The sequence below is a fragment of the Leuresthes tenuis genome, unplaced genomic scaffold (genome assembly GCF_036924035.1).
Source record: "Leuresthes tenuis unplaced genomic scaffold, fLeuTen1.0.hap1 SCAF_19, whole genome shotgun sequence".
Lineage (NCBI taxonomy): Eukaryota > Metazoa > Chordata > Actinopteri > Atheriniformes > Atherinopsidae > Leuresthes > Leuresthes tenuis.
This window is the reverse complement of record NW_027325373.1, coordinates 15,748,734-15,774,127: the sequence shown is the minus strand read 5'-3', so window position 1 is coordinate 15,774,127 and position 25,394 is coordinate 15,748,734. Positions and strand designations below refer to the sequence as shown.

Sequence of the window (25,394 nt, the reverse complement as noted above, 5' to 3'; positions counted from 1 at the left end):
GTAACCGACTGATGGGGCACCATGAGCTCTGGTTAACTGAAGAGGAGGACGGCATCAGGTAGTTAAGCTCAAACTTTTCCACAGTTAATGAGCTACCTGTGTCCCACAACAGGAGCTGAAACTCTGAGACAAGAATTGGTCATTCTATATAAAAAAAAATGTAAGCAACATAGAATTCATGGTCTGGCTGTTCTCTCTGCCTCGAGCGTCATGGCTCGAATTTATTTGTTACATTGATGATGAAATAAAATTTAAAAAAAATATCATATTGAATGAATGCTTACATTTTTACTAATTTTGCTTTGATTTCATGCTGTAAAAGCCATGGTATGGCTCATACACGATTAGGGACGTATTCGAGTATTATTTTGAAGGCTTTGAGCGGAAGTTCCCTTTTGTAAAAATGCTGAACTTGATGCCGGGACTCTGTCAGTGCAGGTTTGCCGGTCCACCCTGCTCTCCTCGTCCCTCCCTTCTTTCACATAAAGACAGCCTTGTTAGCGGACTAACTAAGACATCGTTGCAGCAGCAGGAAACACTACTGCCTTTCATTTGTAAAAGCCAACAAGAAGTCTAAATGGGAAGGCGACTTCTTAATCTAAAGCGAGCTGCGGGGTTCGCGAGGGGTCCTCGTCAGGCTGCAGGTAGTAGGCAAAACTTCACCTAGATGGAGGAGAGGTGCTCATTTTACTTGTAACCAGGTTCTGCATTCAGAATTTGCAACACACTTTAAGAAGCACGCACATGCAGGCTGGCTTTATTCAGAATACGGTGGAGCCACCCAATCATATCCCAATTGAAGCAGTGGCCACGCCCCTGAGCAATCTCACTTTATTACAGGCTGATCCAACTTCAGTGGAAATTCCTCAAGACAAGTAAAAATGAGGCTCAGTGGTGTGTGTGTGTGTGGGGGGGTGGGTGGGTAGCCTCCACGTGCCTGTATGACCTTCCTACAATACCTGGGCATGCTCCTGATGAGGCGGCGGATGTTCTCCGCCCAGACCTGGATTAAAGCATCAATCAACTCCTGGCAAGTCTGTGGTGCAACATGGCGTTGGTGGATGGAACGAGATATGATGTCCCCGACTGGATTCAAGTCTGGGGAACGGGCAGGCCAGTCCACAGCATCAATGCCTTCATCGTGCAGGAACTGCTGACACTTCAGCCACATGAGGCCTAACATTGTCATGCTTCAGAAGGAACCCAGAGTCCCCTGCACCAGCATATAGTCTCATAGTGGGTCTGAGGATCTCATCCCGGTACCTAATGGCAGTCAGGGTACCTCTGGCTAGCACATGGAGGGCTGTGCGGCCCTCCGAAGAAATGCCTCCCCACACCATTACTGACCCACTGCCAAACCGGTCATCCTTTAGGATGTTGCAGGCAGCTGAACGTTCTCCACAGCATCTCCAGACTCTGTCACATGTGCTCAGTGTGAACCTGCTCTCATCCGTGAAGAGCACAGAGTGCCAATGGCGAATCTCCCAATCTTGGTGTTCTCTGGCAAATGCCAATCGCCCTGCATGGTGTTGGGCTGTAAGCACAAGCCCCATGACGCGGGGCCCTCATACCACCCTCATGGAGGCTGTTGCTGATAGTTGGAGCAGAAACATGCATATTAGTGGCCTGCTGGAGGTCATTTTGCAGGGCAGCGTTTCTCCCGTTCCTCCTTGCACAAAGGCGGAGGTAGAGATCCTGCTGCTGGGTTGTTGCCCTCCTACGGTCCCCCTCCACGTCCCCTGGTATCTCCTCCATGCTCTGGACACTGTGCTGAGAGACACAGCAAACCTTCTTGCCACAGCTCGCAGTGACGTGCCATCCTGGATGAGCTGCACGACCTGAGCAACTTCTGTGGGTTGTAGACACCGCCTCATGCTACCTCTAGGGGGTGAGAGCACTGACAAAATGCAAAAGTGACCAGGTTGATTTCACAGAAGTGCGAGGAGTTACATTGTGTTGTTTAGGTGTCCCCTTTTATTTTTTTGAGCAGTGCATATGTGTGTATGTTCTTTCAAAAGCCTGCTGAACCTGTGGAGTCAGTTAAATGAACACACGCCAATTTGGCTTTGCAGCTAACCGCCACTGCTGGCTCAGAGGCGCATAAACCATTCATCGTTTGTACTTTACAGCGTGAAGAATGGAGAACAATGAAAGCCCAACATTTGAGAAAGGACAGTAAAGGACAGTAAAGCACAGAAATTGGCGGTAAGAGACGGCATGATAGCAAAAGGTGTTGGGGAGAGGACAGTTATAGCTTGCATCATTTTATGTGTTAAAATACTGGCTGACAAGATGACTCCAAGTCTGCAAGTCTGAGGCGTGTCCGTGAAGGAATTACTCCGGCTTGTAAATGATCGAAAGGACACTGCCAAAACCACACAAGAGTTTGAAGAAGTGAAAACTGCATCCGTCAAACACCGAAATTGTCATAGAATATTTAGGTGGACATGCTGACAAAAGAAAGAAAGATTTAAACCACAAAGAATAAAAACATGCTTCTTTTTTTTTTACAATGAGTCCAAACTAAGTTTTTAAGAACAAATACCCACATGTGCCACTTAAAAGTAACTTATTGGAGACTTAATTAGGCAGCAAAACACAGTGGTATGTACTCACTTCTGTTGTGTGATGTATCAAATACCTTTTAAATAATATTTTCACAACATGTTGCAGTGAAGGTACAACATGAGTTGGTGAGCTTGGGGTAGAAGAACAAAGTGCAAGTACTTCAAAACTATATTTTTAGCATAGTATTTGAGCATCACTACCATAAGTTAACACAATATTTGAGCAAATACATCTCATAAATGATTCAGTGTGCATTTTCCTTCTCATCTTATGTCAGAAGTACAACTTGCTCCTACTTTATAACGAGTCAGTGTGCATATTTTGTAAATGAATACACGACTTGCATGTTATGCGTTTGCTGTTATCTCATTGCTCTCTCCCTCACGTGACTATAGCACATCCCAAAGACAATGCAACTGTATCACACTGCTTCCTTTAGTGGTCATCAGCTCTAATAATTCTCTGATGAATCAACTGATGGATACAAGATGCCTTACACTTTATTGAAAAGGTAATGCGCCAGCAGATGCATATGAGAACAAGTGTTTACATACCAGAGTCTGCACAGTGAAAGTAAAATTAGAACACATTTGTGAGGGAAGTTTAGAGCTGATTTACAGCTGATTTCTTTAACTTGACCCTATGAATAGTAAAAAAATTCACACTCTACTCATCTCAAGGGCGATAGTACAAATGAAAGATAATAAACGTTGTTTTCATACATGGCAACACAGTGCCCTCACATGGCAGGCCGCAGAACTGCAACTCCCACAGACTTGCCTCCGAGAAATAATGATGCAAACTGAATAAACTTAATAAGGTTCTACTGGATGCCATAACACCTAACTTCACTTTGAAGTGCAGCAGATGTGTGTGGGTTTGTCTGGTCTCTTTCCAATATGCCAATTTGAGTCTTGCTCTTACTTTACTTCAAGGAGTTTCATCATTTCAGCCAGTAAGATCTGAGAAGGCTGTTTTTACTGCACAGTCCTCAGAGACAGGCACCGTGATGTAGGGCAGCATGAACGCGCTTGGTCCGACTCGTGGATAAGCGCCGTCCTCCTCCAAATATATTTTCCTGAACGAAGCATCAGAGAACTAACGACTGTGAATTCTTTGAAGACTTTCAAAGCGGACAGAGCTGTGCAGAGGCATCATAAAGTCATCACGTCGTTTGGATGTTAATTGTACTAACTGAGAACTGCAGTGTCAGCGCATACAAGGAAAACAGGCAATTAGGGCGATGGATGTGACTGTGCCAGCATGCTGGAAACACATCCTGTGGGATTTCTGCCATTTAATGAGACCAAAAGGGAATCGGTTTGTTTGTTCTTAACATAAAGCTTCTTGACACAAAAACACAAGATAAATCTAGAAGAAATCACAGAAAAATGTTCAGACTTCTTTTTTATTACCAAGTCATAAAAAACAAAAATATAAAAATATACAGGCAGCTTCAAATATAACTACAAGCCTTTTTTTTTTTGGTAATATACAAAAGCAAAAATCTATTTAATATGAGGATGGTGGTGTAGCTGAATGTTCAACTGGTGCACTGGAACAGAAATCAAGGCTCTTTAAAATAACCTGAGAAACTACAGCAGCTGTTGTTCACACTAAACACACACTTTCCCTCATGAATATGCCTGAGTTTTTTTCTTAAATGCATAGGATGTTTAGGAAATGTTTAAAGCAGTTTCTTCGGTGTCTCTTTGCAAGCATGTTGTAGGCCCATGAGTTGTTAGCAGCTGAACCAAAGTTAGACTTTTTTTCCCCCTCATGCTTCATTTGAATGTTTAAGGGGATAAAACATCCAATATCTCAAAAGGAAAAAGAGACAAAATAATGAATTCATGGAAAACAAAGATAAATTATGAATTACTAACTATTCTGCAAGCCTTCAGACTCAAACAGAAGCAAGTATAGAATCATTTTACAGGCTTTGTTCAGCTCTCCTTTGTCGGGTTCATGCTCGTTTTTAGCCCTTGAAGTTCTGAAAGATCTCCGCGGCATCCAGCCAGGATGTGAAGCAGGCCAGGCCTCGGTCTCGGATCTGTTTCCTGCCCTTATCGGTGATCACGTCGCCGTTCTCCTTCACGATCACCAGTTTGGGAACTGCTGTGATTTTGTAGCGCTGTTTCAACTCACTGGAAAAGGAGAAGAGAAGCAGAAATGAGCTTGGCAGGAAAGGGGTCTTCTTATATATTCAAAATATTGAACGACAGAATTAAAATGCTGCATCTGTGTTCAGGTTACAACTTTTTGGATCATCAGCTAATCATTTTAAGCAATCTTCCAAGCGTTTTTAAGCTTTTAGACTGTTGATGATGTTGATTCAAAATTTTTTGACTCAGCATTTTTTTTCGTGGTCATGTTTCTTTAAGAAAACTGTCAACTGAAGAATCTTTCATGACCCATGAAACCCTTGTAATTTGAGTTAAATGAGTACATCATTTCTGAAAAAGCAGGAAAACCTTTCAGAGTCACACTTTAACACGTTTATTTTATTTGCAACAACAATCTGTATGCGATGTCAAACGTTTGCATTCAGTTTTGTCATCAGTAACCAGCAGCACACAAGAGAGAAAAGAGGAAAAGACAACGCGACGTTTAATAAATACTTTGAACTCGGAGGACGGACGTCTGAACCTAATCCCCGACAGGGTGACCCCTTTGGCATCTTACATAAGCTGGAGCCTTCTAAGCTTTGCAGGCTTCAGTGTTTAAACCTAATTGAATGTAAACGCACCTAATTATGCTCCTGTAATGTCGCATTGATTCGAAACTGGTAAAAGTTAAAGAGAAAACTTCGCAAAGCATTTTTTTTCTTCCTGAAACTCACTTTTTATAATCATCCGTCCAGGGCAGAGCGAGCCAGTCTCCGTGCATGTCATGATAATACTCAACCATGTCATCGGCTGATTTATCAGAGGACACAAAAACTATCTCCAACTGAGCGGGAGGGTCGCTCTCCTCGACCAGCTCGGTGTAAAAATCACACAGGATGGGGGTGAAGTCCCGACACGGCGGACACCAGCCTGCAGAAAAGTAGATCCCCACCACTTTGTTCCTCAGCGCCTCCTCGGGGTCGACGAGATCCCCATCTTTATTCAGGAGAGTCCGCCCGGAAAACACTTCCACCATGTCTACTGGTCTCTCACGCACGCCTCAAGATAAGAGGTGTGAACGTTCAAAGTCTAGCTTTAGCTCATAGTTGTTCAGTTTGAATACCTCAACGACGGTCCGAGGAGCTGCTGTGCCTAAAATAAATGATAGTTCTCGCACTGTTTACCTTTCCGCAAAAGCTACTTACAGCCAATCCCGATAATCACCTGCGGACCAATAAGAAGGCCAGAATACCGTGTTGTGTTCGAGTTAATTATCCACGTGCGTTAGACAAAGCCGCATTGCTGTTCCCTAATGCTATCAGCGCCTTCCGCATCAGCGGCAACACCTGCACGACTACTGTTAACGGTTTTCGGCAGCCCAACCAACGCATGCGCAATAAAGGATTTATTTATCTATAAAATATTTTATGTATAAAGACGTTGAATCTATTTAAAACACGCTTGGAGGTTCCTAATGGCGCTAAAATATTGAGAAATTCACTTGTAAAACTAAAGGAACAGTAAATGAGTGAACATATTATAATGCTTGCAAATAACAATGATTAAAAAAAAGCTCAATAGGTAAATCTAATGACACAATTAAAACAGTTTATAGGAAAAACATGTCCATAAAAGACAGTGGTATGGGAATTCCATGGAAAAACCACAGCAAAGAAGAAATGTGGGCATTACTCAAAGCTATTTATTAGCATGTCATGTGTTGTCATGGTGTTGCCATTTATGTGTATGTTTACTGTATTTGAAATCATTAACAAGAACATTAACCTCATCAGAGCAGAGATATCTTGTGCTAGATTTAGCCACGAGCTAATTTCCCTTTGTGATCCCAGATAAACATATCGAGCAGTTTCATACAAATGCAACGTTGATTAAATATACCAACAACACCACTCTCCTACTCTATGTACCCAGCTTTGTAAGACAAAAAATAAATACATATATATTTGATTATATATATAAATATATATGTAAATATATATATATATATAATTATTTTATTATGAAAATACATCAAAAAGTATATCAACAAGCCAATTAAGAATTTTTTTTAATTTCTCATATTAACCTCTAACATGAATTATTTTAGTTATTTTTCTCTTTAATTGATTGTAATGTCTACGGAGTGCATGTGGAGGTCAGTGTGCCTCTATCTCTCCTTGTTTCTTCAGTGGAGTGCACTGAGGTCATATGGAAAGAAACCCGGCCATTCTTCTCTTGCCCAGTCTTTGCTGTCCATTGGTGGAGCCGACTGCTTGTGTCTAGAGACTGAAGAGGTTCTTTATTTTTTCAACAAGGGCTTTTTCTCCACTGAAGCAATTCCTGCCGACATGACTTCTAATTCCAGTTTATCCAACATGCGACGCTTGGTAGAGCAACTGAAGCTTGAGGCCAGTGTGGAAAGAATCAAGGTAAAATAGAATCCTTTAAAGCCCGCAACTTTAAAGAATGTAGGAGTTTATTGGTTGTTTTTCATTTTTTTGGTTGTTATGTGTTTACAAAGTGTGACCAATTAATTTGTGCAGTGTTATATTTTGCTTTTATGTTTTAATAGATATCACTAGTGTTGTGTCAGCATGGCTATTCATGTCTCCAAACCAACATATAATTAATATTTTCAAATAATCCCAAGTGTCTCACTTCCAGCTTCTCTAATGTGAACGTTGGCTAGTTTTCCTTTTTCGATGTTTTGATAGTTTCAAGTCAGGTTTTTTTTTTTTACCCCCAACGATTTTACGTTGGAGGCAATTAACTAAACAATCATTGCAAAGTTGCTCCTTTTGGCCATGGGACCCAGCTGTAATATTACTTGCCATGTATCCATCCATATTTCTTACTTTTTAGTGAATTTCTTTTACAAACAAATCAAATGATTAATTAGGGAACTAAGTAAACATTTGATTTGCAAAACCTAATACTTATCTTCAACTATAAAATGCTGTACACACGTCAGTGTATCACTAATAATTATGCAGATCTATAATTTGCAGATGCCTGATTATTTTAGGTAACATTTTCAATTCAGTATGTTTAACGGAGTATCTTTGCATGATGATATCAAGTAGATGAGCTTAATACTTGAGTTTCTTGCAACAGGCTTAGTTAATGAAACATTTCCTCAGTTCTCCAATCAGCTCTCATCAAAACCTCTTCAACCATGTGAAGTTATAATAGTTAGATAGAATATGATCAGCCAAGTCTACTGTCGACCGTAGATGTTGATAAGCTGTTTATAAACGGCCTTTTTGTTGTCAAAAAGTAAGCATCTATATGCAATTTAAAAAAAAAGATCAAGAATGTATTGTGAGCTTTGCACAATTTGGGAGCTCAGCAGCATCAATTAAAGACATTTCAGTTTCTATAAAGTCTTTTTAGTGTATAAATGTATCCGGAAGTTGTGTCGTATAGACGTTTTTTTCTGACTGCGTTGCCAGGTGTCCCAGGCAGCTGCAGAGCTTCAACAGTATTGTCTGCAGAATGCAGGCAAAGACGCCCTGCTGGTTGGAGTCCCTACAGGCAGCAACCCCTTCAGAGAGCCACGCTCCTGCGCTGTGGTATGAAGGTCAGAGTCCACTCTTTTTCCTTTTTTTTTCCTTTTTGTGAGTCGAGACCTGTTACGACAGCTGAGCTTTATATGAAAACTAAAAAGATTTGCACCTTTTGCAGAGTAAGAAGACATGGACACAGTGGCATCTCACTCAGAGAAGAAGAACTTTATTCTGTTTTTTTTTTTCTTCATCAGATATGGAAGCTTAGAGCGGCCTGCTTGTAGTTATGTATTTTGACGTTGTTTTCTCAAGATCACAAGTTGATTATTCTGTTATCTCCAGATAACAAAGGTCTTTTTTTGCTTGGTAGCAAGTTAATTTATGCAGTTTTCTCATGAAATCTGTCTTTTGTTTTCTTGGGAACTCAACATATAACCTGTTATCATAAGAAAGCCAGCTTTGGTTTATCGAGATCACAACTCCATTATGGTGAGTCTAAAAATAGATTTGTGCGTTGATACCAAATTTAATTTAATTTTCATTATTGCTGTCAGGACAATTTAAGAGGATCTATAACATTAAGTCAAGGCAATAATAATAAGTGTAATTCTGTTCGCTGATGTTCGGCAAATGCTCTTGAGCACAAACAGAGATAGCCGTGGGCATAAATGAGAGCTTAACTGGCACTTGAGCCAGTTAGCTGCCTTTCAGCCAATCTCACTGATCGTAGTGACAGGAAAACTTTACTAGACCAAACTCAAAAATTAACCCTATGACACTACGAAACCATTATCTTATGAGATAACTACGTAAATAAGTCCGTCATCATGACAAAACAATCCTTGTTATCTTGAGATAATGCTTCGTCATTGTAGAATAAGGACAGTTAAGTTGTGGTCTTAGGATTATGATATATTAGAAACAGAATGTTTCACACATGGCTGCACTCGACTTCCATATTCCAAATTTATATTTCATCTTCATATTTTCATAAAAAAATTCACCAAAGTTACATTTTTCATACATGTGATTTGAAATTATTGTTGTGTTTGACTACTTTACAGCCATATAAATGTGTTAAGAAAAGATTAAAGGGCATTGTGTAAACCAGTTTCATCTCAGTTTTTGCTTAAATGTGTTACTTAAAGTGGGATCTCTTGTTGTACAGTGGACACTGGCAGAGCTGTGCTGCTATTATCTCTGAAATGTACAAAGCGGATGTTTTTTGCCCAGCACTAAGCGACACTTTGGAATCTAATGGCGTCTGAGTTTCCTGATGTTCAGTCTAACTTAGGAACACAGCCAGAGAGAGGAAACTGAGTCTTCCTGTTCCAAACTGCAAAGACACAGCGCAATATTTCCCTCAGCCTTTGAGCTTTTTTGGCTTATCCATACGCCTAAAGCTATAATGAAATTAAAATTAAAACATGAATCACTGTGGTGTTTAAAGCAGATCACATGTACTGCACGAATCCTGTGATTCATCGTATGTCAAATTCCATAATCATGTAAAACAGTGTCTGTTTATCCAGTTTATTTCTATACATTCATATGAAATGATAATTCTATTTTAGATTTATGTAATAATTATCCCAGAAAGGGTCCACTTTAGCCCAAAACTGTCTAGCCAGTCATAAGACAGCTATCTCAGCTCTCTTCCTTATCACTTCCTTTTCCTTTCAGTGTGTTTTTCAGGGGCGAGTCTCAATAGTTATCTCACTTTGATGCCTCCTTTATGAACAACCTTTGCTCCTAACATACACAACACTGAGGGGATAAGTTGTTCCTCCTTTTCGATAACTCTTTGTTTTATAATTAGCAAAGAATGTATCTATTTAATTTAAAGTTGAACTGAGTGCTGGAAGTAAATCTCTCAACCATCAAGCCGTTAGAATACATGTGAAACAAGGGAACGAAGTGAAGCTGGGTTATATAAGCATATCAGTTCTTTAACCGAGTATAATTAGCACAATTGATAAAGAGCAATATTCAAATACAACTTTGTGTTAAAAGAGCGAAAAAGTTCATTTTCAAAACCTTTTCTTGATAGAAAGCATATTTGTCACCGTAGGTCCCATTTTATATTCTAACTTAAGATGCATCTCAAATTTTATGATATAGATGAAGTTATTGAAACCAGAAACATACAAACCAGAAACAAAACTAAGAGGATTTTATACCATTCAAATCTGTGCCAAGTGTATTTCTACATGAGCATCATGACTGTCATTCATGTCTCTTACTACTTTAAGAGTTGTTCTGTTCTGGGAAGACCCTACATTTCAATATGATGTCTAAATACTATTATACTTTCCATTATACTCTACCCACTTTCAAGGTCCGTGTGCACTGATCAGATCCTGTCTGTCATAAACCTACCAAGAAGGCCACATTCAGTACAAATGCCATCTAGTGGACCTACTGTCTAGTAGGTATTGGGTGTAGTATTGTTGGGCTTAATTTCTGTTGGATCATATTAGGTGGAGTTATAGTTGAGAGTTTGTAGAACAGGTTTAATAAGATTAGTGTCAGTGACTCACCATTATAAGGCTGTTATTGCCTCTACTTCATTTGTTTTGTTTCAGCACAAATGAAAATCTAACTCCATCTCGATGCTGAGGACAAAATGATTATTATATTTTCCAAGAGTCTCTTATCTACAGAACTTGTGGTTGTTCACGTTGCCTTGACATTTGTGGAGCTTGCTTAATTTGGGGAACGTTTTCTGTGGCAGAAATTTGGAAAACCAGATTAGCCTAATTAGTGTACGTTCAGCTAGCCTTTTATGCCCAAGGGACTGAAAAGCCCATGAAATTAAAAACGGACTTAACACCAGCAGTAAAAAGCCCATATTCACTGACTTATCTCATTGAAGTCTGGAGGTTAGATTGTTAACTTATTCTATGGTGATAAGGGAATTATTATTTCTATCCACATGTGATTTTACTCTGGGATATAATGGGCTACTTCTTAAGGGGGAAGCAGGAGCAGTTGCCAGGCAACAAGTGCAGACCACAGAAAACATCCAAGGGATGCTCTGTAAAAACGTTCTCACAATTATTTTAATAATGTAATTGTATTTCATACATGTCTAATTGATTTCACAGCTATCAAATTTTCTTATTTTCTAAGACTTGGACTGGTTAGCCAATTTATCATACATATTTATGGCCATAAAAAGCGTTCAACCTGGGTCTTAGCCTCTGTAAGAAATGAATGCCCTAAACCTCATACCTAAACCTAACCAAACCATAAAGGCAAGAACTGCAAGTCAGTCAGAGACAGACACTGGTTAGTGTGATGCATGGCAATTTATTACATCGATGATAAATGTGCGTATACTCTTCATCAAACCACCAGATGCAATTGAGTTATCGTTTGACAAAATCACATTTTCTCCTGATTGTACTTTGTCATAACTTTGCCACATCATGCAAAAACTCTGCATAATTGCTGCTTTTGGTATGATTACTGTGGACGTAATCAAAGGAAAGGAACAGGAGAAGCTGGTTGAAGAATGAGCAAAATGATAAAACCAACTATAATGTGAGCAACCATACAGAGATATAGTTTAAAACATAACGAGGTGATGTGAAGTTATCAGATCGTAAACATATTATTTGTGGATACAATTCCTATTGTTTATTAGACAAAAATATTGATTTACAAATGCTTTCCATTGTGAGAAGTGTAAAATTGCACCATCTTCTGGCCAAGTTAACAAAGGCACAAACTATTCAGACCATTGTTGCATAAAGTTTCTCTAGTATAACACAACCCTTCAGAAGGCGGTCATTACAACTAGTATAAACAGTCAATTATAGATAAGACATTTGGTAAAGTATAGGCCTATTTGAATGATACATTTCCAAATATAACGTTTTAACAGCATCATCAATGGTCTCATAATTTACAAGCAACATAAAATTGTTGCAATTTGATAAGGTGGAGCTGTAATCTACCATTGCAAAGTGATCTATGTCATAAAATACATGTAGTGGAGACAGAAGTACAACATTTTCATTTATAGCCAACTGAATTTAAACTTTTCTCCACTTTCTTTAAATTCTAAAGGAATCTCTCAATGCCTAGACGATATGTTGACGTCGCAGCAGAGTGTTTTGTCAGTGCTATGTTAGCCCAGTTAGCCTGCAAAACTCCAGACAATACAACAGAAAGTATAAATAGACTCTGAAGTTCTTGGCTGCTAAACTGGTTGCTCTTTATTCTTAATGAATGCTCCACCTGTCATTACATGCTTAAGAAAAAAATAAGCATCAGGTATAAAGGCACGCTTGTTCTTTGAAGAGGAAAAAAACCTGAATACCTTGAATAGAGTTGTCTTCTCCTTTAAAGGTGTGGGCGGAGAGCTGAGATCAGAGTTGGGTTTCAGTGCCACCCCCCTTTGCTAGTCTCACAAACTGCAATCCATCCCAGTCCCAGTCCAGAGAGCTGCTTTGTGCTGCGTGTGTGTATATGCGAGTGCTTTGACTATAGCCTCAAGCTTTCCAGACTGACTATGAACATAGCCGCCATCAATGAAGACCCACAATACGACACACAACTGGGGAACTTCCACAGCTCTTCCACACCTTTCTGCAAGGTTATTGACCTCTGAAAAGGGACTGATCCAGTTTGACGTCTATTTGTCTATGATAGGGAATTTTCATGAAACGGATAAGCATTATAATCAATTGAGGAGATGGCAAAAGTGTACACACTATATACAGGAATATTAACAGGTAAGATTCACTGTTGTTTTACACATTTGCTTGAATCAGCGGTCACCTTTTCTTCTTACTAACATATTTTAGTTTGGAATTCTCAGGCGATGTGGCAGTTACATGTCTAAGTGATGCTAACAAATAATTCTCAGTTCTACCTTAGGTTGCCAGTAAAAGCTTTCTCATAAAATTATGTATAAAGTGTCCAAAGCTAAGTTAACAGTATATCCCTTTGACCTACTGTCATGCATGGCAGCACGGCAGCAGTGTTTTCCCTTCTAAACACGATATGTATAGCAAGTTTCATTGTTGGTTAATGATTGAATGAAGAGCCCAATATATCCTCTGTGATCACAAACAGTTGTCAAAACAGCGTTCACTTTGTATGACACTTAGAAACTCATAGTGATATCATCCTGTCTATAGGGTAGTAAATAATTGCATATTCTAAGACAGATGGGGTAATAATGCCACCTGTGTTTATAGTAGTAAAAGTCTTGTCGTCTTTCATGCAGATCCAATAATTAGAATGAGGCCAAATTTCTTTGGCTAAAATATTTGTGCTCTGCATGTGTACACATATTTATTGTGTTTTATTGGCTTTTTGTTTGTGGTCCTTGCTTCAGCACTGGCCTTATGCAAATACTGCCTGGCGGAATGGAATTCCACTGATGAGTCTGCCAATCGAACTGTGTCCCCGTGTCATCTCCATGGCAACCAAAACAACTGCACAGGTAGATATGGACAGGACGCCAGGGGGTGAATCTCTCATTGGCGCCATAAATTCTTGGTTGCTTTGAGGTTTAATGGATAAAGGCCAGAGAACAGGTGCAGATATACATATGCTAACACACCGTGGGCATGGACAAGTTTATGAAGGGCAAAATGAAAAGTCGTCATGAGATAATGAGAAAGTACATTTTTTAAGGAGTTATCACAAAAATTTAACTCTAAATGTGGAGAAGCTTGCTACTGGCTGACTTTTGTTCCATTCTCTGTCAAGATGATCCCACACAGCGTCAGTAATGTTGCGGCCCGGGCTCTGGAAAGGATTCATCCCTCCATAAGATCTGTTGTCACTGATTTTCAGTCCAGTTCTGGTGTCATTTGGCATACCTCAGCCTTTTCTCCCTGTTTCTCTTCCTCGAGAATGCCTTACTGATAGCAACCCCTCCATGGACACCATTTTTGATGAGACTCCAGTTGATGGATCGACTGAAGATCCAGATGCATCTCTGCAGTCTTCCCATTTCTTAAGGACATCATATTCAGATACTGGTCATCTGCTGGAGATAGTGTTTTAGGCCTGACACTTCTTCTTTTGTCCTCCACTTGCCCAGTTTCCTCAAAACATTTAAGGGCAAAATGTATACCATGCTGAGATATGCCAGGATCCTTTTTTATGCTTGAATGATTCATTGGTCAGGGTTAAATGGCTCAACAAACAGAAAAACACATTCCTTTGAAAATGGTGTGGTACAGGGACTGGACAACAAACAAGTGAAAAAAAAGAGAACGCTCGAAGAAATTCTTTGAAAAACCTTCAGAAAGCCTGGAGGACTACTACTCCAGAATGCTTTACAGAACAGTCCGGTTCCTTGAAAGCTAAGAAAAGATAAATTAATTCAGATAACTAAATATGAAAATGATGTGCTGGTCAGCTTTAGAGGCACTAAAGACATTATTAGGTATCGGATCAAAGCCAGGCTAGCCTGTTCCCCCAGTTTACCCAACAGTCTTTATTTTAGACTAAGCTGCTATTTGTAGCTTCATTGCCAAATAACATAACGTAGATATTCAATTCCTCTAACTGTAGACAAGACTGCAAGTTCTTGCACCTCTCAAACTATCTCATTAAACCTTGTAACTGGAGATCTTACTTTTCAACACTGAGGTCATAGCAGCAAGCTGGTTCTCATGTTTCAGTTAACAAATGCAGAGCCGTCATTGGTGTCACCTGGACAGCAGTATTGTTTTACAAGCTCATTTTGAAAGATAATTTCATTGGAGTAGGCTGTAAAGACAGCGGCAGCTTTGTAAGAAGCACTACGTGAAACTGGTGATCAGAAGTTCAGCAGCTGTTTATGGTGTGCTTTGCGGGTAAGCCAACATAAAAAAGAGCCGAGGACATAAGGGGGAAGGTGGGAATCCCAACTATCTGCCTTTAATTTAGCAAAGAATTGCACTAATTGAGACACGGGATTATTGGGAACTTGATGACGTCAGGCTTTTTCTGGCACTGATCATCAGGCTTCCTCTCTGGCTCATATTGCAAACACTCTATTTTTAAACCAGGTCATGCCAGAGGGTGAGGGTGTACCTTTAAAGAGACAAGTTGACGAAATGTGACAGAGATACAGAAATAGAGATAAGAAGAAAAGTCATGAGAAAACTTTAGTCATTTAGATGGTGACTCTCATGTTTGTAGAATGACTTGAGATTAGTAACCAAAGAGGAGTACAAAATACTTAGCAAAGACCTTAAGACCTTAGTTAGATGAATCTTATCAACAAGACGGAAATCGTGTGACGGTGTCATATGCTATCATATAAGTTGTGATTCTAACAACTAAATATGATGGTCATATAAAAAGCACTAAACTGTCATCGTTTAATGTCATTGTTCTATTGTTCTACACCAACCTCCCACAAAAGTAAAACAGTCTGCCCAGTGATTTGTACCGTGGATTCCTTTCTTTGACCTGTTTTGGAGGTTGGAGGTTGTTGTGTCGAGCACATGAACGTTGAGTCCTATAGGTTGATGTGGGAGGCAGCTATTTGTTCTATGTAAAAGACTTCCAGTTAGCGTTTGATAAGATGAGAATATGGCTATTTGGAACCCAAGATTACAGCTTGGGATCTTTATCTGGCTCCTTGAGCCATTCCTGGGAGTTTTTTTTCTTTTGTTTTTGGTGCAGTAACAGCAAAGACTGTCGTCTGTTACATTTGAGAAATTGAGAAATTGCCTTTAGACCATGTTCATCCAAAATAAATTGTGTCTCAGGACACAAATCGATGGATTAGGGTTTTTGTGCTGATGTTGGTATGAAACGGAACATTCACATGAACCTGAGGGAGAATGATTTCCCAGCAGAATTTAATTGTTTTTGGTGTTTGAATGTGGAGACTGATCAGTGTATTACACAAGATAATATCTAATAAAATGCTGTTCTTTGCTAAAACTAATTTCCGCTCTTTTTATTTGATTTCTATGGGAGACACAACAGACACAGGACAGTGGACTGGCCACTTCTCAAAATGTCCAAAGGAGCTGACGCATTATTGTATCCATGGAGAGTGTCGTTACGTTAAGGAGCAGAAAGCACCAGCCTGCAGGTGAGAGACGGCTACAAAAAGAGGTTGATTTGAGGAGTATGTACAGAAAGATGAACCTGGAAAATTTAGAAGCCTGACTGCAAATAGTGTATTGGAAACAGAACAGATGGGAGATGATCTGTTGAGGTATATCATGTTCCTGCACTACAATGGATTTCCAATGATCAGACAAGATACACCGATCAGCCACAGCATTAAAAAAAACACTGACATGTAAAGTGAGGTAACAGTGCTCCCTTTGCATCCTGGCATTCATAAAGATGTTACTTTGACATTTACCACCTACGTATGGTGGGTACCACATGGCAACGGCACTCCCCTACAACAGCAGTAGGCCCCCACAGAAATGGCTGAATAAGTGCTCAAAGAACATGACAAAGAGCCTTAGTTGTTCATTCAGCTTCATAACTCCAAAGATACAAGTCTGAAGGAGATTAATGACATATCTGGAAAATAAACAACTCAATAACCCACAGAGCCGAAAGGTTCTATTACTAACCTCTTGGTACCAGACACTCCAGGACATCTTCAGATGTTCTTTGTCCATGCCCTTACTGTCAAAGCCTTTTTGATGGAAAAAAAGGGACCTAAATATCAAGTGAGTGATCATAATGTTATTGCTGTTTGGTGTATATTAAGAGAAGAAGACAAGTCAATGGCTGTAGAGAAAACTCTCAATAATGTGAAAACGGAAACTAGGGACACCTTTGTTTTCTTTGTCTCAGGTGCCAGAGCGGTTACATCGGTTCCAGGTGTGAATATGTGGACCTGGGCTGGCAGATACAAAAGAAACAACAAATCCTAATTGGCTGCATCGTTGCAGGGCTTGTACTCTTCATGGTTGTCATTGTTTTCATCTGCATCTGTCCACAGTAAGATGAAAAGTGTTTTGTCAATTTGTAAAATGCATTTAAAGGAACAGTTTGTTATTCTCATGTAGTTCCTCCTGAAACTGTTCAGTTTAGGCTTTGCTGACTTATTATTTTCAATTTTATGTTGCAATCTAGGCAGTTTGTACAGTTGGGTTCTTTTTTTTTAACTTAAGATAGACACTGTTATAATGTTAGAAAGACTTTCCAAAGGAGAGGACTGAATGCAAACTTCTACATTATGCTGGATGGCTTAGACACATACCCGCAGTTACACCACAAATTTTAGAAATGACACTACTTACAGATGAGGATGAATGAAGAATGACGTTCTTCCCCTAACTTGCTTTGGCCTGATTTACCAACTGGACCAGCTGGAATGGATTAGTTCATCAGACTGCTAAGTTTACCCTTTATGAACAGAAACACATTTAGTCCAAAATGCACACACAGTCATATTTTTGGCTACCTTTATGTATGCATAAAGTGGCATTGGCAATTTGTTTATAAAGTGCATTTCTTTACATATAAACCCAATGTACTGAAGATAGACAAATGATGAAAGTAGAAACATACACATTTCAATAACAAAGAAAACGAGCCCATTTACCCTTATTCGAGCTCTTACAATTATAAGTTCACACATAAACACTCAGAGTTATCAATTGTGAGGAATGTTTTGAGTTTAGTTTGGAATGTGTAATATTGCATTTTCTGTCTTGATTTGCCTTTACTGGATATTTGCATGCAGCAAAGGTCTGTCTGCTCTGCAGCCAAGTCGGAGATTCTAATTTTTTTCCCATCTGGTCGAATGGTTGAAACTATTCCTGGAAGATGAAAGTGTAATTAATGAACAGCTGCGATTTGTGGATCTTTGCCATTCATGGCCTCCATTTGAACTGTGGTTGTTTCTCTTTCAGCCGCAGGTGCAGATCATATTGGCGGAGGGGAAGACAAAGGGAAGAACCAAAGAATGGGACAGAGAAACTTAGTATGATGGACACAGGTGCAGCACACACATCTTTAACAGCAGACTCTACTGAAACAACACTTACCAACTCAGTATGAGAACTTTGTGGGAGGACATGAGCATCACAAGTCTGAGAATTATTCATATATGTGGGGAAGTTGCTGGCTTTTGTCTCACAGTGATGCCAAGGAGCTACAGGATGTCTCTGGGCAGCATTGAGGCCTAAAAGGAAAAACAGTCTCTGGCTGTGCTCGGAAGGCAGGAGTTTGCTCCTCTCCTTTTCAAGAAAGGTTTTGTTTGATACTTCAAAGAGGCTTGTGAAAAAGAAGATGCCCTTGTGGATTTATGTCAAACAAGAGTTGGGCAGGAGAGTTCAGCTGCTTGTGTGCTGGCAAGGCTTTTTTTTTTCAAAATCTGAGGAATAACAGATGTATGTGACCTGCTGCTGAGTGCTGCTGACTGCACAGCACTAAATAAATTGTTGCTATGTTGGAAAAAGCTGTGGCACCAGCTGCTAGACAGTGATAACAGTCAATCAGGTTGACCTGTTATTGGTTTGTGCGGGAGATACATTTTACACTGCCAAATAAGAGGAGAGGGAGTGTGTGAAGATGCTACACTCCATGTTCATTTTAGAGGACTGAAGTTATAGAAATATGCAACTTTACAAGAACAAGCAGCAGCTGTATGGTGTCTGTGTCATTCTGTATTGTTTCTATTTTTGTTTACTTCTGGTTTAGCTTCAGTGTCATCTCACAATATTTCATTATCTGCACCACAAAATCAGCAGTTATCATCACTTACACGTCACTCCAAAGCCACGTCTCCATTCAAACTTACACAGAACATTGTTACTCACATACATTGCCAATGCAAGAGGTGCCCTACATAAAACTCAAAGTTGCAGTTAACTGCAGGGTTGGAGCAGAACAAGGAGGACTTATGCTGGAGGCTTTTTTGATCTGTATATTTGGAACCGAGCAGCCTCGGAGCTACAGATTCAGAACAGCTGAGCTTGTGTGTACAGACTGAAAGTGCTCCTCTGTGTGAGACACTTTCTCGGCAGCCAACCATTTACTGGGGTTTTAATGTGTATCTTCATATGTATTAACTCAGAGTCAGTTAATTCTGCTCCGGCTGTTTATATTACCCATCAATAAATATGACTACTGCATTTGTACTGTGTATTTCCATGACTTTTAATTATTTGTATCTATTTGTGGAGCTAGAACAAATTGTCTTGTTGTCTGTTAACAGGATAATGCAAAAACTTCTAAGTTGATTTTCTTGAAACTTGTCAGAGAGCTGGATCAAGGACAAAAAGTCGGAGTTGCATTTGTTTATGTAACTTTTCAACCATGTCACTGATTTTCATAAATGAGGTTTCGTTGGATTCCTTGGATCAAACAGACTTCAATTTTATTTCTGTCAAAAAATGTCAAACTGCCAACTGCAACTCTTTCATCTATCAGTTCCAAAGATGACACATGGACTTGTGACCCCATTTCAGCGCAAGAAAGTGTCGCAATAAGCACAATTGTGATTTGCCTGATAAATATTGATGTGTTTACACTCTATAAATAATTCTTCTGCCTGGTTATGCCCTCACTTCTTATGCCATCAGTGGATTAAGAGCCTTCTCTGAATGCCCTCCTAATTTACAGCTGAATTTGATTCAGTGTAATCAACAAATGTGCTGTCACTCAGTCAGACCCCTCAAACTGTAATGTCCAGTTTACCTTTTAGTTTTAATTTTCAAGATGCATTGTTGACATTGTGAGAGGTTGTGTTTAAGGGCAAACCTCAAAAGTTCCCACAACAGTTCCTCACGATATAATGACGTTGCATAAATCTGTTGGTATTTTTCTCCCTTGCCAATCAGTGAGTGTTCTCCAAAACAAAACTCATATCTCTGATTCTACAACCACCCCTCTACCTCCTTGTGTAGACTTTGTGGGTAATTGATAAAGAGAAATTTGCTTTCCGATATCAAATCTTACAGTGGCCAATGTGTCATTGCACACACAACAGGGGACAACTTGTGCAAACTGTATTTCATTGAAACCACAGACTTGGTTGAATGGAAACAATAAAAGCTTTTCTTGGAAAAGGGAAAGGTGCCCTCAGATTGCAACCAATTACGATTTCACAACTGAGCTGACTTGCAATCCCAGAGATCAATGTCTCAGATTTCCCTCAATGGTCCAAGTCTTTCTGAGTTCTTTGATCCGAGCAGGCTGAAAATATTACTGTACATACAGACTGTGTTCATGATGAAAACAAACAAGTAAGACATATGAAGAGCAAGGTGATTAGACTTTATAGTTTTATTGTGTTGTTATGTTGCTATGCAACAGTAACATCCGCTCGAGTCTGCACTGTATGCCAACAAATGCCTCTGTGACACTGTGCTCATAACACATTATTGTCTGACATATGGGACTTAATCCTTCCAGCCGTAAAGGCTTATCTAGTGTCTGAATCCTTTATACTAACTTTGCTTCCTATGTTGATTTTAAAATTGCACCATATTGTTTGTCTTTGTTTTCCATATGACTCTTCTCAACTGCTGTATTAATGTATGCCATTATTTTCTCTATTTTGATATCGTAGCTTGCATAACACGTCTACTACTTACTACTAAGAAGGTCCAAAATATACATTTTAGCCTTCATTTGACTACACCTTGTCTGCTGGAAATTATGCAAGTCTACTTAATTAGATAATGGCTAATTTGCATTTAAACAGGAGTCTAGAAATACACAAAATACTTGAAATATGTTCAACCCTCTTAGAATATATTAGTACAGAATTATTTAGTCTCCTGCTTATATTTTGTTTAAGTTCAGGTAATTATCTATTCTCGGTTTACACTGACATAGTTTGGAACATTGGCCTGTTTTCAGTTGGTCTGCGTGCCCGGCTGCTCTCCAAAACGTGACAACTGTGGTATGTAGCAGTTTCGATGTGAGGGGCGTGTCTGTGGGAAATTAGACTGATAAGAAAGACAGATACCAGCCAAACTGCTGTGGATCTGCAGTGGAAAAGCAGAGTATCCTCCGCAGAGCAGTTTTGCAATTTTCAACCATCTTACATAGTATGCTTCGGTCTCCCTCTGGTCAGCCTTAGAGCATGGGTGAAACTCACGCAGATTTCACCCTGACTGCAAACAGTTCCATCTGTTCTCCTCCGGCATGTGTGCGAACCGGTGCCTCCGACAGCTGTGTGGTGACTACCAAACAGTTGGGAGATATTACACCGAATGGAGCGCCACATACCGCAGACCAACACTGGAAAAGGACGTAGAAAGTTCTTCAGGAAAATAAATAAATAAACGTCTAATCCCCATTCCAGTCAACTTGTGTTCAGTTTTTGTAGTTTGTACACATGCCACTGGAGGTCAGTAGAACATAAAAGCCTTTCCAAGTACTCAAAAAAAAAAAAAAAAAAGACAAGAAAAGACAAGAAAAGAAAAGAGATTTACTCTTAATTCATGCTGGAATACAAGTACAATTTTAAAATTCTTGCACTCTACATCTTTACTTCATTTCCATCATACACTGCTTTATAGTTGTTCTGGATCACATTTAAGTCCAAAACACTCCTGTCTCAACTCATCTTTCTTTACACTTTTATTGGAGATCCTTATCAGGGGAATGTGACAGATATTAGAATACATAAAGAACAACACAATGTACATTACTAGACAAAAGTCTTAAGCCACCCCTCGTTTTTTTTTTTATATTTTTCTTCCAAGATGCCAGACTTTCTTGGAATCTTTTAAAATGATTTTGAGCAATTTTCCAGCATTTTGAAGGTCTTTAAAGTTTTCCTTGGTCATTGGCTATTTTTCCCCTCATTGTAAGTCCAGAAATTGCCCAAAACTATTTTCAGGGGAATGGGTTTCATATTTGTTAAGTCACTTAGGGTGATATATCCCTTTAACAGCTATATTTAGCAGTTACTTGACTGATTAAACATCTCATTAGGCTAAACTTTTACTGCACTTTTTATTAAGGAAACATTAGGAATGCAGGATTTCAAGTGGATCAAAATATTCCTTCCATTAGAATTTGATAAGTGATATTCTCACATCCTCTTGTTATAAAAACTCAATTGCATGTCCAGTATATCTCAGAGTTATAACTCTTTCAATATATATATCTGTTTATTTGAGGCATTGCTTTTAGTTTAAATGTTATTTTTCCAGAGATAGCCAAAGGATATGCAAATAATAAGCTTCATGTGACCTAAATCCCTCTCTGGAAAAGGGAAGTTTCACAGAGCTCATAAGAGGTTTGGTCCACATTACGTTGAGAAACAGCAGCTATCACTCTTCCTACTCATATTCATTCAGCTGTCATCTGAGGATAACCTACAAAATCTGGAAGATCAGGCAACTATTAGTGTGATGGCAGGTATCTGTGATTGGAGTCAATAGCTGTGATAGCAGAGATTTTTCCTACTGCATAGCTTTCACAGGATTTTCCCTCAGAACTGTTGGGAATCTGACACAGAGCTGCTTGCAGAAGCTTTTGGTTTAGAAGCTAAGGGCAAATGTTGGTTAAAGAACATGACTTGTGCCTGGGTTTTCTTTTCTATGACTTTGATCCCATACGAACATAAAAATGAGCCTACCCTGCTGACTTTATTAATAATAAATGGGATCAGGTTTCCTTCTCAGTCATATATTACCATTGGTGGTACTTAATTTCACCTGCATGACTGAACCAGTCAAATCAAATTAAACTAGAGCAGGATGGCTATTTGAAGACTGCCTCTTCAAACATTATATGTTGACCCAAACCCAAATTTAGTACTGAAGAACTGACATCTACGTTTTACTGAATTATAACTTTAATTATAGATGATGACATGTAAATGTCATCACAGCTCTACCCAATCCACCCACGTAAAAATTTTGTTTTAGATTTTGTTGAAATTCTTCTGAGGACACCTCTGCAGACCACTTTAATAATAATCTCATGGTCAGAATAAAATAATAAAAACTCATGAAACCATAAAAAGGTGCTGTGACTCACTCACTTCCTCCAGCTGTATGAGTTACCTAATGGCACGGGCACTAAAGCTCAGACATCAGTTCAAGCAACACCTACTGATAAGCTCACCAAGCATGTCAACAACTGGTCAGGCAGAGATGAGGACTAGCAAATTTGTAAAGATTTCAAGCCACAAAGAAACTGGTGTAAAATACATAATATAATATATAATATAATATATCCAGCATCTACGACAGAATGCACCAGATAGTTATTCAAATGTATTTTTCTAAGACTCTGTATCCACATCATAGAACCTTTTCAATTAGCTTTTCTGCAGCCTGAAATTCTAAAGCTATGGAGGATCTCATCTGTCTTTTCTCACTCCTCCTCAGCCCAACCTGCTAAAGCCATTGAGACAGAAAACAATGCATTTCTTTGCTATTCTGAGTACAAGCCTAATTAAGAAAAAATAAATAAATTGGGACACTCTAAAATCTAAAATGGTTGGAAATCTTGAGCCACTAATTAATTCACAAGAGAACATCAATGTTGAAAGTGTGATATTTGGCTGTTTCATGAAAAGTGTTAGCTCATCCTAAACATTTGATAGCAGCAAACCATCTGAAAAGTTAGGACGGGGCAACTAAAGGCTGGAAAAATAAAAAGCAACAGCTGGAGGCGCACGTTACAGCTAATTAAATGAATTGATAACAGGTCAGTCACATGAAACAAGCACCTTAGAGAGACAAGAGTCTTTCAGTAGTAGAGATGGACTGAGGTTCAGCATTTAGCAAAAAACTATGTCTAAAAATTGCCGAGCAATATCAAAATTATAGCCCTGAAATTAAAACTACAAACATGTTGAATGTTCCATCACCTGCACTGCATAATATCACAGAGGCAACTCTGTGTGCAAGGGACACAGCCAAAGAAAAATCCATCTCGAATGCCCATGCTCTTCAGGCCCTCAGGCAGCATTGCATGACAAACATTCATGACAAATACGATTCCAACATGGAAATCATCGCATGGGCTCAGAAATACTTCCCGCAATCCTTGTCTGTGAACACAAACACATTTGATGTGCCATCCACAAATGCAGGTGAAAGCTCTTTCATGCAAAAAAAGAAGCCAGAATGTTATCCAGCACTTTATTTTACACCATGTCCCCAACATTTTTAGAACTGGTGTTGCAATATTACATTTAATCAATTTATTTTAATAATGTAAGCCAGCCATGTAGAGAAGTCCACAGCGGCTGATTGTTGGGACCAATTTCAAAGGGTTAGTGCTCATAAAGCTTTAAAATTGACATCATCTGAAAAAGCCACGGTTTAAGAGTCTTTAGGTGGGTTTACAAAGTTCATTTTCACAGTAAAATTGTATAAAACTAAATAAAATAATGAAAACCAAAAAGAATAATCTTGTTTCAACTGATGCGTCTTTTTGTATCATATCGGTTCATGTTCCTCACACTTGATGTTTCACAGCAACAAAAGTATTGACTGAATATGCCTAAATATTTTCATTCCATTGTGATTTCCACACACAACATAAATCATTTAGCTTTTTTTTCCCTTTTTTCCCCCTAATACTCCAAGATTACGATGACAAGAATATCTTTTTGGAGATATATTTTAGTGTTATGTAACCACTTGTATGATTATATCTCCTCGTATAATTTACTGAAAAAAAACATTATTTGCTTGGTAAATCAAATAATGTGCTCTGCTTTTACAGAAAAGGTGTCTCCTCTGAAATTAAAGCATGCAAATATTTTAGATCACTGCCCCATTTAAATCTACAATATCAGTCAGATTAATTTATAACAAGAATCCTTAAATAAATGGGTACAGTCAAGGTTGCCATGTCCAACTGCTTTATTCAGTCGCTGGTCTGAGCTAGCGCTAAAGATAAATGTTTAAAAAAAACTCACTGTGGTTGGATTGGTTTAAATGTCAGATTGGAGCAGTGTGGAATGTCAGTTTCATTGGTCTGGATCTAGGTTTGGATGGGGTGAAATAACACGTGCTGCCAGTTTAAGTTTTTGTGGATTGTTTTTATGTCATGACAGCGAAATTCTAAAAATCGCAATCTTTGTAGGTAACGGCTTTGCAAGGCTCGGTTTAAATCCAAACAGGAGCTGTGTTTTTAACCCGTCAAATGCATATTTTCATTAACTTAGCGAAGTTGCCAAATTAAGACCAACATTCATCTGTTGCATCAGGGTAGAGTGATACATCTGTTAGAGTTTGTGGATTTTAGGACTTCGAATTTGTTTCTTTCTTGTCTTGGTTAGTCTGTGTTTTGT

The 25,394-nt window shown here is 39.0% G+C and overlaps 3 protein-coding genes across 4 annotated transcripts; 2 read left to right on the top strand and 1 right to left on the bottom strand.

The window, feature by feature from the left end:
• Positions 1-3,957: 3,957 nt before the first annotated feature.
• nxnl2 (nucleoredoxin like 2) lies at positions 3,958-6,038 on the bottom strand. The gene is made up of 2 exons (XM_072371561.1): positions 5,411-6,038; positions 3,958-4,715 (listed from the first exon to the last, which is right to left on the bottom strand). Exons 1-2 carry the CDS (start codon positions 5,710-5,712, stop codon positions 4,547-4,549), a joined length of 471 nt encoding a protein of 156 aa, XP_072227662.1. The 5' UTR covers positions 5,713-6,038; the 3' UTR covers positions 3,958-4,546.
• Positions 6,039-6,901: 863 nt separating this feature from the next.
• Positions 6,902-9,292, top strand: gng10 (guanine nucleotide binding protein (G protein), gamma 10). The gene is made up of 3 exons (XM_072372270.1): positions 6,902-7,105; positions 8,129-8,256; positions 8,361-9,292. Exons 1-2 carry the CDS (start codon positions 7,025-7,027, stop codon positions 8,252-8,254), a joined length of 207 nt encoding a protein of 68 aa, XP_072228371.1. The 5' UTR covers positions 6,902-7,024; the 3' UTR covers positions 8,255-8,256; positions 8,361-9,292.
• A 2,910-nt stretch (positions 9,293-12,202) lies between these two features.
• btc (betacellulin, epidermal growth factor family member) lies at positions 12,203-19,678 on the top strand. 2 transcript variants are annotated; one of them, XM_072372323.1, is made up of 5 exons: positions 12,203-12,924; positions 13,533-13,640; positions 16,139-16,241; positions 16,967-17,113; positions 18,031-19,678. In XM_072372323.1, exons 1-5 carry the CDS (start codon positions 12,885-12,887, stop codon positions 18,176-18,178), a joined length of 546 nt encoding a protein of 181 aa, XP_072228424.1. In that variant the 5' UTR covers positions 12,203-12,884; the 3' UTR covers positions 18,179-19,678. The 2 variants fall into 2 exon arrangements, with proteins under 2 accessions (XP_072228424.1, XP_072228423.1); XM_072372322.1 differs by having other exon boundaries at positions 12,204-12,924; positions 16,124-16,241.
• The last annotated feature ends 5,716 nt before the right edge of the window (positions 19,679-25,394 follow it).